This window comes from Salvelinus fontinalis, chromosome 3, assembly GCF_029448725.1.
Source record: "Salvelinus fontinalis isolate EN_2023a chromosome 3, ASM2944872v1, whole genome shotgun sequence".
NCBI lineage: Eukaryota > Metazoa > Chordata > Actinopteri > Salmoniformes > Salmonidae > Salvelinus > Salvelinus fontinalis.
In genome coordinates this window covers 22,604,580-22,619,299 of record NC_074667.1, presented here as the reverse complement: position 1 = coordinate 22,619,299, position 14,720 = coordinate 22,604,580, and the positions used below count along the sequence as shown (strand labels likewise).

The 14,720-nt window shown below is 45.2% G+C and overlaps 1 protein-coding gene across 2 annotated transcripts in view; it reads right to left on the bottom strand.

Moving 5' to 3' along the window:
- Window positions 1-13,549, bottom strand: part of LOC129841155 (solute carrier family 41 member 1-like) — a 31,528-nt gene extending 17,979 nt beyond the window's left edge. Inside the window, exons 1-5 of one of the 2 annotated variants that reach the window (XM_055909298.1) lie at window positions 11,892-13,549; window positions 2,552-2,659; window positions 1,941-2,012; window positions 1,414-1,558; window positions 791-937 (exon numbers count right to left, since the gene is read on the bottom strand). In XM_055909298.1, coding sequence (XP_055765273.1) covers window positions 791-937; window positions 1,414-1,558; window positions 1,941-2,012; window positions 2,552-2,659; window positions 11,892-12,086 — 667 coding nt within the window. In that variant the 5' untranslated portion in view covers window positions 12,087-13,549. The remainder of the gene's footprint in view (window positions 1-790; window positions 938-1,413; window positions 1,559-1,940; window positions 2,013-2,551; window positions 2,660-11,891) is intronic. The other variant, XM_055909305.1, reaches the window with a different exon arrangement.
- Window positions 13,550-14,720: the final 1,171 nt, after the last annotated feature.

Here is a 14,720-nt window from a genome sequence, read left to right as displayed (position 1 = left end):
CATATTGTGGAAACTCCATCTAGTCTAGCCCATGCCCGTGGGAATGTGTTATGAGGTGGGGTGCTGTTGAACGGATGTGCAGTCGACAGGGGGGGTTGCTGAGGAGTATTTTTCTCCGCTCTGCTGACAAGTATTTTTCTCTTTTCATACAGGAGTAATAAAGGTAACAAAAGTACTAATTCAGTAGGGACATTTAAAAACAAAACATGAATTCATCATCCTCAGCACTCCTACTTCCCTTGAAATGGTTTAGTCCATGCATACATTAATCCAATACTTTTAAATCCACGAGGGGGGGGGGGGCAAGTGCCCATTTTGGGAAGAAGTATAGGGAATCAGAACCTAGGCATATGAAAATAGCTCTACCCAGAGCCATATATTTAATATAAACAAGAGAGCTACCCTAGCAACTCCACGTGGGGTTTACCCTTCTCCTCAAAGTGTGGCTCTGGCTCTACCTAGGCTTAGCTTAATATTGCATCCAGTCCTAGAAATCTTCAAGCTGGGTCTAGTCAGTGGTAGGTGTGAAGGTTCAGATCAAATGTGGGCTTATTTTTTTTAAAGGGAATCAGAGACACAAATGTCCTTTTGTACTTTAACAGGTTTTTCCCCCGACAGGACAGTATGAAGTGAGGGGGACAGACAATAAAGGAGGAATGACAGGTAGGAAGGGCACAGACAGCGGCCGAGCCGAAGCTGGAACATAAGCCTAAGTGGTCCGGCTGTTGAGAGAGTTACAGCTCGACCAGATTCCGGCACATTCCAGTTATTCTATGGCGATTGATCTGACCTTTGAACCTGAAGAGGAAGCTGCTGATCCCGGCCAGCAGAGAGAGGGTGATGAGGTCACCCAGGCTGGCGGCGATGGGTGTGGCCACATTGTCAGGGTTGATGCCCACCTTCCTGGAGCCAATGATCACTCCCACCATCACTAGTCCTACCGATACAGAGAGTGGACACACATACTATGGCCTACTGTCAATCTGAAATAGAATCATCCATATCAAAGTGCATATCTAGTTTCATTTATTCATTCAAATATTTCAGCAGGACAACTCTTAAGGTTTGTAGAGTTCCTGACTGTCATCTATTGCCAAAAGATAGAAAAGATCACTCTCAATTTCCCTTTTACCTAGTAAATATACAGCTGCTAAACATCGAAACAATCGAAGTGATGACATGGTATAGCAATCTTCACTAATGAGCCCTGTTACAATTCTCACAAAGTGGCTTAACCATGGGTGGTATATAGGATTACGTTGGCGCAATGGGTAAGGTGCTTGCCTTTCACGCTAGCAACCTGGGTTCACTTTTCCATTCACTACAATTCTACCTAGAATTACTGGTGTCAGTCAGAGCTTGTATATCAGCTAGTGGCAAGTATACTGTTGTGCTTTTGTTACGTTGACCTACCCAAGGACAGGGCAGCTACAAAGGCTGTCGTGACACTACTGCCACATAGGACAGCAGCCTGTAGAAAGTCTACACGACCCCTGGTCAACGCACCCAACCCCACTGCGGCTACCGCAGCCAGGAAACCCACCACTGTTGCCTGGATCTATGGAGGAAGAGAGAGGGGGAATAAGAAACTGGCAGTGAGAGAAGGGGAGAGAGAGAGAGATAGACAGACAGAGAGAGAGTGAGAGGCAGGGAGAGGGAACAGGTGAATCAGCAAGGGAAGGGTATGGGAGGCAGGAAAGGAAGGAGGGAGATCGAGGGGGAAAGGTTAGAGTAAGGGAGGGAAGAGGAGAGAGAGAGAATGAAGCATGGTACAAAGACATGTCATTGCCTTGATACAATGACACCCTCTTGTGCCCTCTCACAGATAAACTCACTCCATAATAACTTGTGTGGTTGACTGTACATGCTAGCCAAAGTGACAGCACTGGTTTGATAAAATGCCATTGGCTGTGTTTGCTGGACGGAGACGTCAGTGTCACCTGAATAAGAGCCAAGTTGCTACACACCATCCTCCACTGCTGCTTCGGGTCATCCATCTGCCCAGTGTTAGCCTGATAGGGAGGAGGAGTTAGAGAGGAAAAGGGGTGAGATATAACATTTAAATTAAATTAAATACTATTTTATTGGTCGCATACACATATTTAGCAGATGTTATTGTGGGTGTAGCGAAATGCTTGTGTTCCTAGCTCCAACAGTGCAGTAGTATCTAAAAACGATTCACAACTATACACACATCTAAAACTAAAAGAATGGAATTAAGAAATATATAAATATTAGATTGAGCAATCTCGGCATACAGTAGATTACAGTAGAATAGAATACAGTATATATGAGAGGAGTAAAGCAGCACGTAAACATGATTTAAATATTATTAAAGGTCCTAGTGTTCCATTATTAAAGTGGCCAGGGATTCCAAGTCTATGTATATATGACAGCAGCCTCTAAATGGTTGTGTGTGTGTGTGTAAAATCACATGTTTTAGTTTGAGCTTTAAACATGTCGTGCCAGCATTGAGTGTGTGTGCGTCAGTGTCTGTGTGTGTGCATGCGTGCCTACGAGTGTGTGTGTGTGTCATTGTGTGTCCACTCACTGCTGTAGACAGTCTGGATGCCAGTGTCATCTCTAGGTTGCCTTTCAGTCCCACCAGGGCTGGCACCAAGATAAACACCTCTGTGATCTCCTTAAACACCTCCCAGTGCTGAATAATACACAATTAAACACTAGCTAGTACTGAAACATACTACTCTGAATAATATCCATAAAAACTTGCCAGTGCTGAAACATTCACAATGATCTCCTTAAACACCTCTCAATGATGAAACATCCCATTCCCTCCCAACATATTTTCTGCTAGACTGATTGCCAAATATGTAGTACTTGTGCTTTAGCCAACTGTTTGGTCGTTGTCATGCCAAAACAGAAAGGAGTTGGGTCAAGCACAAACAGATCTGGCAAGCAGAATAAATCACTGTAACAGGACATGATTAATACCGGTATTATATCATTTCTTTTTTCAGATTAAAAGCATGCTCTGTTGCTGTTGTCATGACTCTCCTGGTCAAGGATCCAAGGCCTCAGAGGTGGGTGGCTGGGCCAGTTTTATGACACCTTCACACCCTGTCGTAAATGGTTTTTCGTGTTCCTGGCACATTAACTAAGCCATGCCCCTAATGAGGTTCAGAATAGTGTGTCAGTGTGATGGAACCGCCTTTCCGACCAGAGTGCTTAAATGGACTCGTCAAGAATTAACATACCATGCCAGAAGATGTGAGACCATGGTCCACACATTGAAATGTTTGGAAACTCTGAAAACCAACACGAGATGAGAAGATAACCTCCACGGCGAGACCAAAAACATTCGCAGTCTGCAGCTGTGCATGTAAAAGTGGTCCTAGAACTGGCTAAAGACACAAGGTGGAAAGGAAGAAATCCCATCTCAGACAATCACTGTTGCATCTGAGCAGCGGTTCTATTTGAACACCACTACCAGAGAAGCTCTACAACTAAGAAGGACATTGTGACCTCTGGTGGACAAGCCGAGCCTTACACCGACGCCGAGACTAACACCGAAGTGTGAACAACAGCTACCCAGTCCCCATAAAAGGGTTGATTGGTTCAACAGAGATAGTCGGCGAACAAAGGCATCTATGCGTAAATATATACATTGCATTTCTTATCCGAATGGGCAGTGGTTCATGAGCAAAGTATTATTATTACTTTGAGGAGAGTTATAGAATGTATCCACAATAAATGTCTCTTTCTCTATCTCCCTCTTCCCCCACCCCATCTCCATATGTGTAACAAGCCGTCATATCTTGTCAGTCCACTAGGGACTTTTGTCTCATGATAGAGTGTATGTGTATTCTGTGTTATTATTTAGTTAGTTAGTAAATAAATAATACAATTAATTTGTGTAGTACTGAATAATCAGAAAATACTGCTATTCTTGCAAATTCAAGAAGTCTGCAACGTTCAGAATGAGACTGATATGAGGTTATGATTAATAAGTGACTTATCGAAACATATATATATATTTATATATCTTTAGAGTTTAATTCGGGAGATGGTAACTCATAAACAAATTATTCCGTGTTGCCCCAAATTCCTAATGAGTTAATTGTTACATTAATAATTTAATTGGGTAACAATTAAACATAGTTATTTGATAAGATAAATACAGCCATCAGATTAATGCAAGTCACGTCACAACACTGTTATCATCTCATAATAATCGAATAACTATAATCTGAAGATTGAGGTTATAGTGAAACTAAAATCACTCAGTATGTTTTGCTGTTTTGCCTTGATATAAAGTAACCATTATGAGTTGCAGGTGAATGTTTGAATGCATCCAACCAGTGTTCATGGTTGATGTATTTGCCCCAAATTTCTTGTTAACAAACTATTGTTTTGGCAAGTCGGTTAGGACATCTACTTTGTGCATGACACAAGTAATCTTTCCAACAATTGTTTACAGACAGATTATTTCACTTATAATTCACTGTATCACAATTCCATTGGGTGAGAAGTTTACATACAATAAATTGGCTGTGCCTTTAAACAGCTTGGAAAATTCCAGAAAATTATGTCATGGCTTTAGAAGCTTCTGATTGGTTAATTGACATCAACTCCAAGTTTATTTGTCACGTGCGCTGAATACAACAAGTGTAGACCTAACATTGAAATGCTTACTTACAGGCTCTAACTAATAGTGCAAAAAAGGTATTAGGTGAACAATAGTTAGGTAAAGAAATAAAACAACAATAAAAAGACAGGCTATATACAGTAGCAAGGCTATAAAAGTAGTGAGGCTACATACAGACACCGGTTTGTCAGGCTGATTGAGGTAGTATGTAGATGTAGATGTGGTTAAAGTGACTATGCATATATGATGAACAGAGAGTAGCAGTAGTGTAAAAGAGGGTTTGGCGGGAAACAATGCAGATAGCCCGGTTAGCCACTGTGCGGGAGCACTGGTTGAGGTAGTATGTAGATGTAGATGTGGTTAAAGTGACTATGCATATATGATAAACAGAGAGTAGCAGCAGCGTAAAAAAATGGGTTGAGGTGGGGGTCACACAATGCAAATAGTCTGGGTAGTCATTTGATTACCTGTTCAGGAGTCTTATGGCTTGGGGGTAAAAACTGTTGAGAAGCCTTTTTGTCCTAGACTTGGCACTCCGGTACCGCTTGCCATGTGGTAGTAGAGAGAACAGTCTATGACTGGGATGGCTGGGGTCTTTGACAATTTTTAGGGCCTTCCTCTGACACCGCCTGGTGTAGAGGTCCTGGATGGCAGGCAGCTTAGCCCCAGTGATGTACTGGGCAGTACGCACTACCCTCTGTAGTGCCTTGCGGTCAGAGGCCGAGCAGTTGCCGTACTAGGCAGTGATGCAACCAGTCAGGATGATCTCGATGTTGCAGCTGTAGAACCTTTTGAGGATCTCAGGACCCATGCCAAATCTTTTTAGTTTCCTGAGGGGGAATAGGCTTTGTCGTGCCCTCTTCACGACTGTCTTGGTGTGTTTGGGCCATTCTAGTTTGTTGTTGATGTGGATACCGAAGAACTTGAAGCTCTCAACCTGCTCCACTACAGCCCTGTCGATGAGAATGGGAGCGTGCTTAGTCCTCCTTTTCCTGTAGTCCCCAATCATCTCCTTAGTCTTGGCTACGTTGAGGGATAGGTTGTTATTCTGGCACCACACGGCCAGGACTCTGACCTCCTCCCTATAGGCTGTCTCATTGTTGTCTGTGATCAGGCCTACCACTGTTGTGTCGTCTGCAAACATAATAATGGTGTTGGAGTCGTGCCTGGCCATGCAGTCGTGGGTGAACAGGGAGTACAGGAGGGGACTGAGCACGCACCCCTGAGGAGCTCCAGTGTTGAGGATCTGCGTGGTAGATGTGTTGCTACCTACCCTCACTGCCTGGGGGCGGCCCGTCAGGAAGTCCAGGATCCAGTTGCAGAGGGAGGTGTTTAGTCCCAGGATCCTTAGCTTAGTGATGAGCTTTGAGGGTACTATGGTGTTGAACGCTGAGCTGTAGTCAATGAATAGCATTCTCACATAGGTGTTCCTTTTGTCCAGGTGGGAAAGGGCAGTGTGGAGTGCAATAGAGACTGCATCATCTGTGGATCTGTTGGGGCGGTATGCAAATTGGAGTGGCTCTAGGGTTTCTGGGATTATGGTGTTGATGTGAGCCATGACCATCCTTTCAAAGCACTTCATGGCTACAGAGTGCTACGGGTCGGCAGTCATTTAAGCAGGTTACCTTAGTGTTCTTGGGCATGGGCACTATGGTGGTCTGCTTAAAACATGTTGGTATTACAGACTCGGACAGGGAGAGGTTGAAAATGTCAGTGAAGACACTTGCTAGTTTGTCAGTGCATGCTCGCGCTACTCGTCCTGGTAATCCGTCTGGCCCTGCGGCCTTGTGAATGTTGACCTGTCTAAAGGTCTTACTCACATCGGCTGCGGAGAGCGTGATCACACAGTCTTCCAGTACAGCTGATGCTCTCATGCATGTTTCAGTGTTATTTGCCTCAAAGGGAGCATAGAAGTAGTTTAGCTCGTCCGGTAGGCGCGTGTCACTGGGCAGCTCTCGGCTGTGCTTCCCTTTGTAGTCTGTAATGGTTAGCAGGCCCTGCCATATACAACGAGCATCAGAGACGGTTTAGTACGACTCGATCTTAGTCCTGTATTGACGGTTTGCCTGTTTGATGGTTCGTCGGAAGGCAAAGCGGGATTTCTTATAAGGGTTAGAGTCCCGCTCCTTGAAAGCGTCAGCTCTAGCCTTTAGCTCAGTGAGGATGCTGCCTGTAATCCATTGTTTCTGGTTGGGGTATGTAAGTACGGTCACTGTGGGGACGACATCATCGATGTACTTATTGATGAAGCCAATGACAGATGTGGTGTACTCCTCAATGCCATTGGAGGAATCCCGGAACATATTCCAGTCTGTGCTAGCAAAACAGTCCTGTTGCTTAGCATCTGCTTCATCTGACCACCAATCTGCTGGGGCAGTTTCAAATGGATCAACAATGTCAATTATATTATTTTTATCATGGGCCTTCAGAAAGGGGAACAGGCTGGAGAGGTGCGACATGCGTCTTTGTCAGACAAATGACAAAACTAAATAAACTACAGAGTTGACATGTTGATATTGTAGTTTGTAGGGATGTGTCCATTCCATGCCACCAGTAGTGCTCACAGAGTTGTTGTTTTTATTCGGAAGACTCCCTGGTGGCTTTCATGAGCTAGTGAAACCATTCTGTGATGCAGTGTAATGGGCACTAGCAGGCGGTTTGGTACACGGTACACTAAACAGTCTTGTACAGAGTTCCTCTCCAAAGGGAAAGGAAGGTAACAGGTCTGGGAAGAAAATGAAATCTTGTTTTTGGGCCCACATTTTTCAATCTGGCTGTGTAAAGCAGTTCGGGGCATGTAGCACATTCGAAGGCGAACTCAGCCACTGACAGTGCGTTAAGCTCAGTGGATAGCAGGGCCACTAACTCAGGTTCAGACAAGGGGACAGCATTTTTGTCTGAAGGGAGGGGTAGACGTGACAGGCAACCAGCGTTTACTGATCCAGGCCTGTACAGATTGTCATATGAGATGCACAGTAAGCCAGCAGACCATCTCACAATGCGCATTCTGGCACCTTTTGATGCAAATAGTAAGGGTATGATGATCAGTTCATAGTGTAAAACGTGTACCCTGCAGGAGCATTCACCACCGCTCAACCGACCACACACAGGCGAGCGCTTCCTTTTCTGCTATGGAGTATTTGCGCTTGGCTGAGGAGAGAGAACGGGATGTAAAGGTCATTGTGCGCTGTTCCATCTGGATATATTTGCGTAAGTACACCACCCAAGCCATAATCTGATGCATGTGTGGACACCAGGATAGGAAGAGCAGGGTCGAGTATAGCCAGGGCAGATCTATTGACAATCAGCTGCTTGACTTTCTTGAAGATCTCCTGCGCAGCATCCATCCCCGTCAGCATTAGTCCTGAGGCAGGCAAGCATATGCTCGACCTCTGTAGAGTAGTTGTGGATGAATTTGGAGTACCGCCCAGTTAAGCCAAGGAAAGAGTGCAGGGTGGTACCATCGGAAGGAGCAGGGGCCTTGAGAATGGCACTGACATGTCCATCATCAGGTAGTAGTCATTGTGCAGTGATGGTATGACCAAGGAAGGTCAAGCTCATTTTGTTGAAGTGACATTTGTCTTTGTTTAGCAGCAGACTAGCGTTCTCCAAGGTGCTGAGAATGGCTTGCAAGTTCGGGTCACGTTCCTCTTTTTTTTGACACTACAGTGTGAAATTAGCCTGCAATAAAAGGGAGCAGAGGTCTTTTCAACAAGTTGATCTCTCAGCATCTCATCTATCACCAAAGTCACAGTTCACAAGTAACTCTTAGGGCAGCTAAGTAATCTACTATGTACCCCTCAGGTCTCTGTGCTCTTTGTCGGAATTTGTGGTCCTTGACCACGACATTGATAGCCGGGAATTAAATGCCCCTGGAGAGCTGTGACAGCTGTTGCAAATGTAATACCTGTAATTGGTAACAGGCTGACTACACGCTCGCATGCGTGAGTGTTGCAAAATAAATGTAGAAATCTATATTATTCAATTATTGCACCAACACTGCTTGCGCGAGCCAACGAGCATCATCATATCAAGCAAGTGCAAGCTAGCTAGCTGAATTGCCATAAATGTTTAAAGCTTTTATGACCTGTCCCCAAATTAATATAGTTGGTTCAGAGTTTTAAAAAATATTTTAACCTGCGAGTCGTGATCGCGTTTGGTGTGGGGGGACAAAATACATTTTTGCACGATTGCGCACGATGGCGCACTCGAGCAGCCGGTTTGGGTTCCGTGTTAGGTGTAAAAGATCCTTTGACCTACAGTACCAAGGAAATGTAGTAGCACTGCACGCTTCCTAGCATCTGGACAGTCATCTCCTGTAGCATTGATAGCCACCAAGTATCTGTTGAAGATTTTCACCCACAACGGCATCGTAGATTGACCAGGGAAGGGCAGGAACAGAGTAGGTGATGATGCTAATGCTGCTGCCTTCCTCGTCGCCAATTTTGTTGTGTAGTAGGCTCAGTAACATGAGAACACAATGGGTATAATTAAGGGTAAGTTTACTCAACAAGCTTAGCACTCCATCACAGCATACATCATCAGCACATTCATCCTCTTCTTCTCCCTATCTGAAATCCTGTTCTTATTGTACTTCTGTGTTCTGTCAGAATACATAGAATAAAATACCTTATGTCTCTAGTGGTAAACGTGGGTAGTGCATCAAAACACAACACAGAGAGCACGATTCGCATACCGCCCCAACAGATCCACAGATGACGCAATCTCAATCGCACTCCAAACTGCCCTTTCCCACCTGGACAAAAGGAACACCTGTGTGAGAATGCTGTTCATTGACTACAGCTCAGCGTTCAACACCATAGTACCCACAAAGCTCATCACTAAGCTAAGGACCCTGGAACTAAACACCTCCCTCTGCAACTGGATCCTGGTCTTCCTGACATGCTGCCCCCAAGTGGTAAGGGTAGGCAACAACACATCTGTCATGCTGATCCGCAACACAGGGGCCCCTCAGGGGTGTGTACTTAGTCCCCTCCTGTACTCCCTGTTCACCCACTACTGCGTGGCCAAACACGACTCCAACACCATCATTAAGTTTGCTGACGACACAACAGTAGTAGGCCTGACCACTGACGATGAGAAAGCCTATAGGGAGGAGGTCAGAGAACTGGCAGTGTGGTGCCAGGACAATAACCTCTCCCTCAACGTGAGCAAGACAATGGAGCTGATTTGTGACCTACAGGAAAAGGCGGGCCAAACAGGCCCCCATTAACATCAACGGGGCTATAGTGGTGTGGGTCAAGAGTTTCAAGTTCCTTGGTGTCCACATCACCAACGATCTATCATGGTCCAAACACACCAAGACAGTCGTGAGGCGGGCACGACAAAACCTTTTCCCCCTCAGCAGACTGAAAAGATTTGGCATTGGTCCCCAGATCCTCAAAAAGTTCTACAGCTGCACCATCGAGAGCATCCTGACCGGTTGTATCACCGCCTGGTATGGCAAATGCTCAGCATCTGAACGTAAGGCGCTACAGAGGGTAGTGCGTACGGCCCAGTACATCACTGGGGCCAAGCTTCCTGCAATCCAACACCTGTATAATAGGCGGTGTCAGAGGAAAGCACATAAAATTGTCAGACTCCAGTCACCCAAGTCGTAGACTGTTTCCTCTGCTACCACACGGCAAGCGGTACCGGAGCGCCAAGTCTAGGACCTAAAGGCTCCTTATTAACAGCTTCTACCCCCAAGCCATAAGACTGCTGAACAATTAATCAAATGGCCACCGGACTAATACATATCCCCCCTCCATTTGTTTGTACACTGCTGCTACTCGCTGTTTTTTTTATCTATGCAGAGTCACTTCACCCCTACCTACATGAACAAATTACCTCAACTAACCTGTACCCCCGCACACTGACCCGGTACCGGTACCCCCTGTATATAGCCTCGCTATTGTTATGTTTGTGTTACTTTTTTTTTTTTTTTTTACTTTAGTTTATATGGTAAATCTTTGTTTTACTCTTCTTGAACTGCACTGTTGGTTAAGGGCTTGTAAGTATGTATTTCACGGTAAGGTCTACACTTGTTGTATTCGGTGCATGTGACAAATAAAGTTTGATTTGATTTGAACCTCCACGTGGGGAACCGATATGAGTGACAAGTAAAAGGAAAAAATAGGTCACTTTTTCAGGTCTAATGCACCCCCTTTTCATCAGAATTGTTCTAACTAAAACAATAAACCTGCATAATATATTTTTTCTAGAGGAAGTCTTTACATATTTTACGTCTAGGTAAGGAGTTTCGTGCTTGAAGAAGTTTTTTTGTTGTAAGGTTTGATAATGTGCACTAGCTTATTAGTTAGCTAGCTCGCTAACTGAGCAATGCAGTCACACACACTTCATATTAAACAAATTGGGTGTTAAATGAAGAACAATGCACACAACACTTAATGCTTTACCAAGCTAGCTATCTGGCCACTGTTGCTAGCAACATTATAATTAAATCACAATGGATTAGTTTTGCTGTAGCAGCTGCTTGTAGCTGGCTGCCGAGAGTCAATGCAGTATCTTTACTTTACCTAGCTAGCACAACAGCTAGTTAGCGAATCATGCTAGCATTAGCCAGATAGCTAAACATTTATCTTAGGCCTGTATGTGATAATGGAGAGTGAATTCAATTGTTTATTTGTGATCTTAACATCTGGCTATTATCAACAAGGGCACAATTAGTGCAGCTAGCTAGGTTGCTAGCTAACATTGACTAGACCATATAGCAACACACATAGACATGCATTGCCAAACAACACTACTGCCGCCTTCTGGTTTGGAGTATCCTAACAAGGCTGGGTGGCTGACGACTTCAAGGTCTTTGCTGTGTAAACATAAAAGATTGACTGCCGACACTGTTCAGAAGTGCTAAGTACTGTGGCAGACAAACCGGTGTGTCTGAGACTTAAAGAGATCAGTGTGCTATTTGGGATGTAGCCAGTGTGCCCTTTTCTAACCCCACCAGTCCCATCCCTGGTGGGTTATCTACCAGGGAATGTGGGCTATCACTGATACAAAGCAATGTAACAATGTAGTTGCCCAAACATCTGTTGAGCTGCACCTCTCTCACCTGTTTTTTGCTTAAATGCAAGGGGATTTACAACACATTACATCATGCCCTGATACACACAAATATACTGTTTCAAAGCCTAACAATAGGTCAAGAAAAGACATAAATACATGGATATTGTTCACAGATATTACACACACACACACACACATGTATTTTACAAGACACACAAACAAACACACACACAAACACAAAGTTAGCCCATACTTGCACCACGTCCATGACTATGCCCGCCGCCACCATGCCCAGGCCGGCCACCAGGAAGGGCAGTAGGATCTGGGCTGCGATGAGCCAGGCACTCTCAGGCAAGTAGCCATAGGGGGAGCGGGTCAGCTTACAGGTGAAGCCTCTCAGCTTCTTCCCTTGGTAGCACAGCTCCAGCTCCAGATGGGTGACCACCATGGTCTCAGCAGGTCTCAGTTACCCCATCTCTTCCTGTGAAGACGACTGGGGGTTTAGGGAGCGACACCTGCCCCTTGTCACACTAACCTCCAACAATCTCCACCACGAATATCTCGTCTATGGTAACTTTATAGTTTCGTTTCGCGAGTGGAAGTTTCTTCCGAGGAGGGAGGCCTGGCTTTGACGACAACAAGAGGAGGGCAGGAAGTTCTTCCAGTCGACAGCAGCGCGACGCCTTTTTAGTCACAGTTTGTTGCCTTAATGTTCTGAACGTGAAGTAAAAGTAATGACAGTCTGTTGTCGTAATGTTCTAAAAGTAACAGTGCAGCTGCTGCCTAACGCTTTTCCCTAAGGTAAAGAATCCAGAGGGAGCCCAGAAAAGAAGAAGAGGGCATTCGACGAACCTCCCTCCCTCCTCTTGTCCTTCACCTGTCGCTCTCTCTTGTGCTTCTGTCTTTAACCAACGTTACTAATATAACAAATAAAAAATGTTTTTGCTAATGGTGGATGAAGCTGAAGAATGGCACGGACTGCCTTTGGCCTCTCGCACTCCTCACGCCTCGCTCTTCAGCAGGCGAGCTGCCGAGGGGCTCCGCTGGAAGCAGCCGGTGCGTTCGCCACTGCGGGGCCTGAAAAATGTCCACGTCCTCTGGGACAAGGACAACCAGAACGCTACTAACTTTTTCTCTGCCCTCCCCAGCTGCTGCTGCTCGTGATGCCTCTCCTCTTTCCTCTCCTTTTCTTCCCACTGCCCTGTGTGAGCAGCCTGGCTTCCCTGGAGCCCCTTCCTCATGTTGGGTCGGAGAGACGTGACGGTGGTCGTTTGTCGGTGTGTCGCAGAAGAGAAATGAGGTAATAAGGTGATGGTCCGCGGTTCTAAGGCTCCGAAGAAGAAGGACTGCAGTGAGACATTGAGTGAGAACGATAAGGTGTGAGTTGCGAGGCAAAGCGTTAGAGTACCTGTACCATCGCCACCAGGGGTTTCCTGTACTCTGGTATGCAGACAGAGTGGGTTGTGATGGTGCTTCTGTGAGAGGGAGGGAGGGAGGGGGAGGGAGGGGGTGCTGCTGGCGTCTGTACGAGCAAGGCTATCAGACTGAAACGGGGTCTCTTTCTTTCTTTCTTTCTCTCTCTGTAGTTTTATTGCTATTCTTCACTCTGTCTCTATTTCTAAATCTCCTTTGCTCTCTTTTTATTTTCTATCTATCTCTGCCTCCCGACGACTCTCTTTTTCTCAACTCCGTTTTCTTTATTCTCTCTCTTCTCTTCTCCCTCCCTGTCCCCACTCAGTGACGCATCCTCTGTGCCAGCAGGTGTTTCACCTCTCACAAACACGCGGCCGGTCTCCTCTAAAGGACATCTCCTCTCCTTTTTGATTGGTGGGTTGACTGTCTCCCCTCCTTTGGGGTGGCATCTAATGGGGTTTTGGCTCTTTCTGCGTCAGTCTTTATTAGCAAGTCTGCCCCCCCCCCCCCCCCCCCTTCCCTTTATCCCCCTCTCCTTCTCACTTAAATTCAGATTTAAAAAACGACATTATCGACCGGAAAGCCGTTTAGTAAATATTAGCAAAACACTGGAAGTGAAGTAAAAGTCAATAACTTTTTAATCATCCATGACCATGACAGAGATTTGAGTCCTGCATGCTGTTAAAGAGGGAGAGAGGAAACTGAGCCCAGCTCTTTATCTCTCCCTTTTAAGTGATTACGCACGCACACAGAAATCACCCACACACACAGAGTGACTCAGCTGAAAGGTGTCCCTGAGACGTGATGTGTCCAGTCTGCTCTCTCCTTCCTGCTCCCCCCACGGACACTGTGTTGTAATACGGACTGTAAACTCAGGGCTTAGACGACTCTGGGACACAGTTATAATTGAGAGGTTATGTGTTGCTTGTGCCCACAAGATAATTCCTATAGAAATATAACTACTTAATTAGTCATTCTATTTATATGATAATGCCTGGAATAAAAATAAATAAAAAAAAGTTATCTAATTGTTGAGGGACACAAACAGAGATAGTCTCCCGGAAATGTCATGCGACTTCTTGTACTTCAGTCTCACAACATAAGCTTCTGAAGGATTAGTTGTGGTACAGTAAATCCAGTTCTTGAGATTCCACAAGGACACATTTAGGAGAAGGGTAGCAGGAGCTTACAGGCAAGTGCCAGGAGCTTATTGTAAGTCCCGGTAGGGGTTTCCTGTATGACCAGAAAACAACTACCAAAAAAACAGCCAGAAAACAACTGCCATAAAAAAAGTCAGCGGAAAACACAAAATCTTAACCTGAAATGTCAAAATACCAATCACTTTAGCTTCTATGGCCCCGTACACACATAGGTTGTACAACGAATCTATCTCACTTCACCGTAAAAGAAACCCACTATGTCTGGAGATGACTGTAACATATAACAAAAAGTCAACGCTGTCACGGTTGTGTTGAGGGAACATATGTATGGGACTCCGTTCACTGGGTGAATGGCTCCAATCCGGTGTGACTCTATTTGTTTTTTATATGAAAGACTCCACCAAGGTTAACATTATACCGCAAGAGACCCGGTATGACCCACTGGGTGGTATCTGTAACATATTACGATTAACGAAGGAGTATGTGCTGGCGTATGTGTCATGTTATTA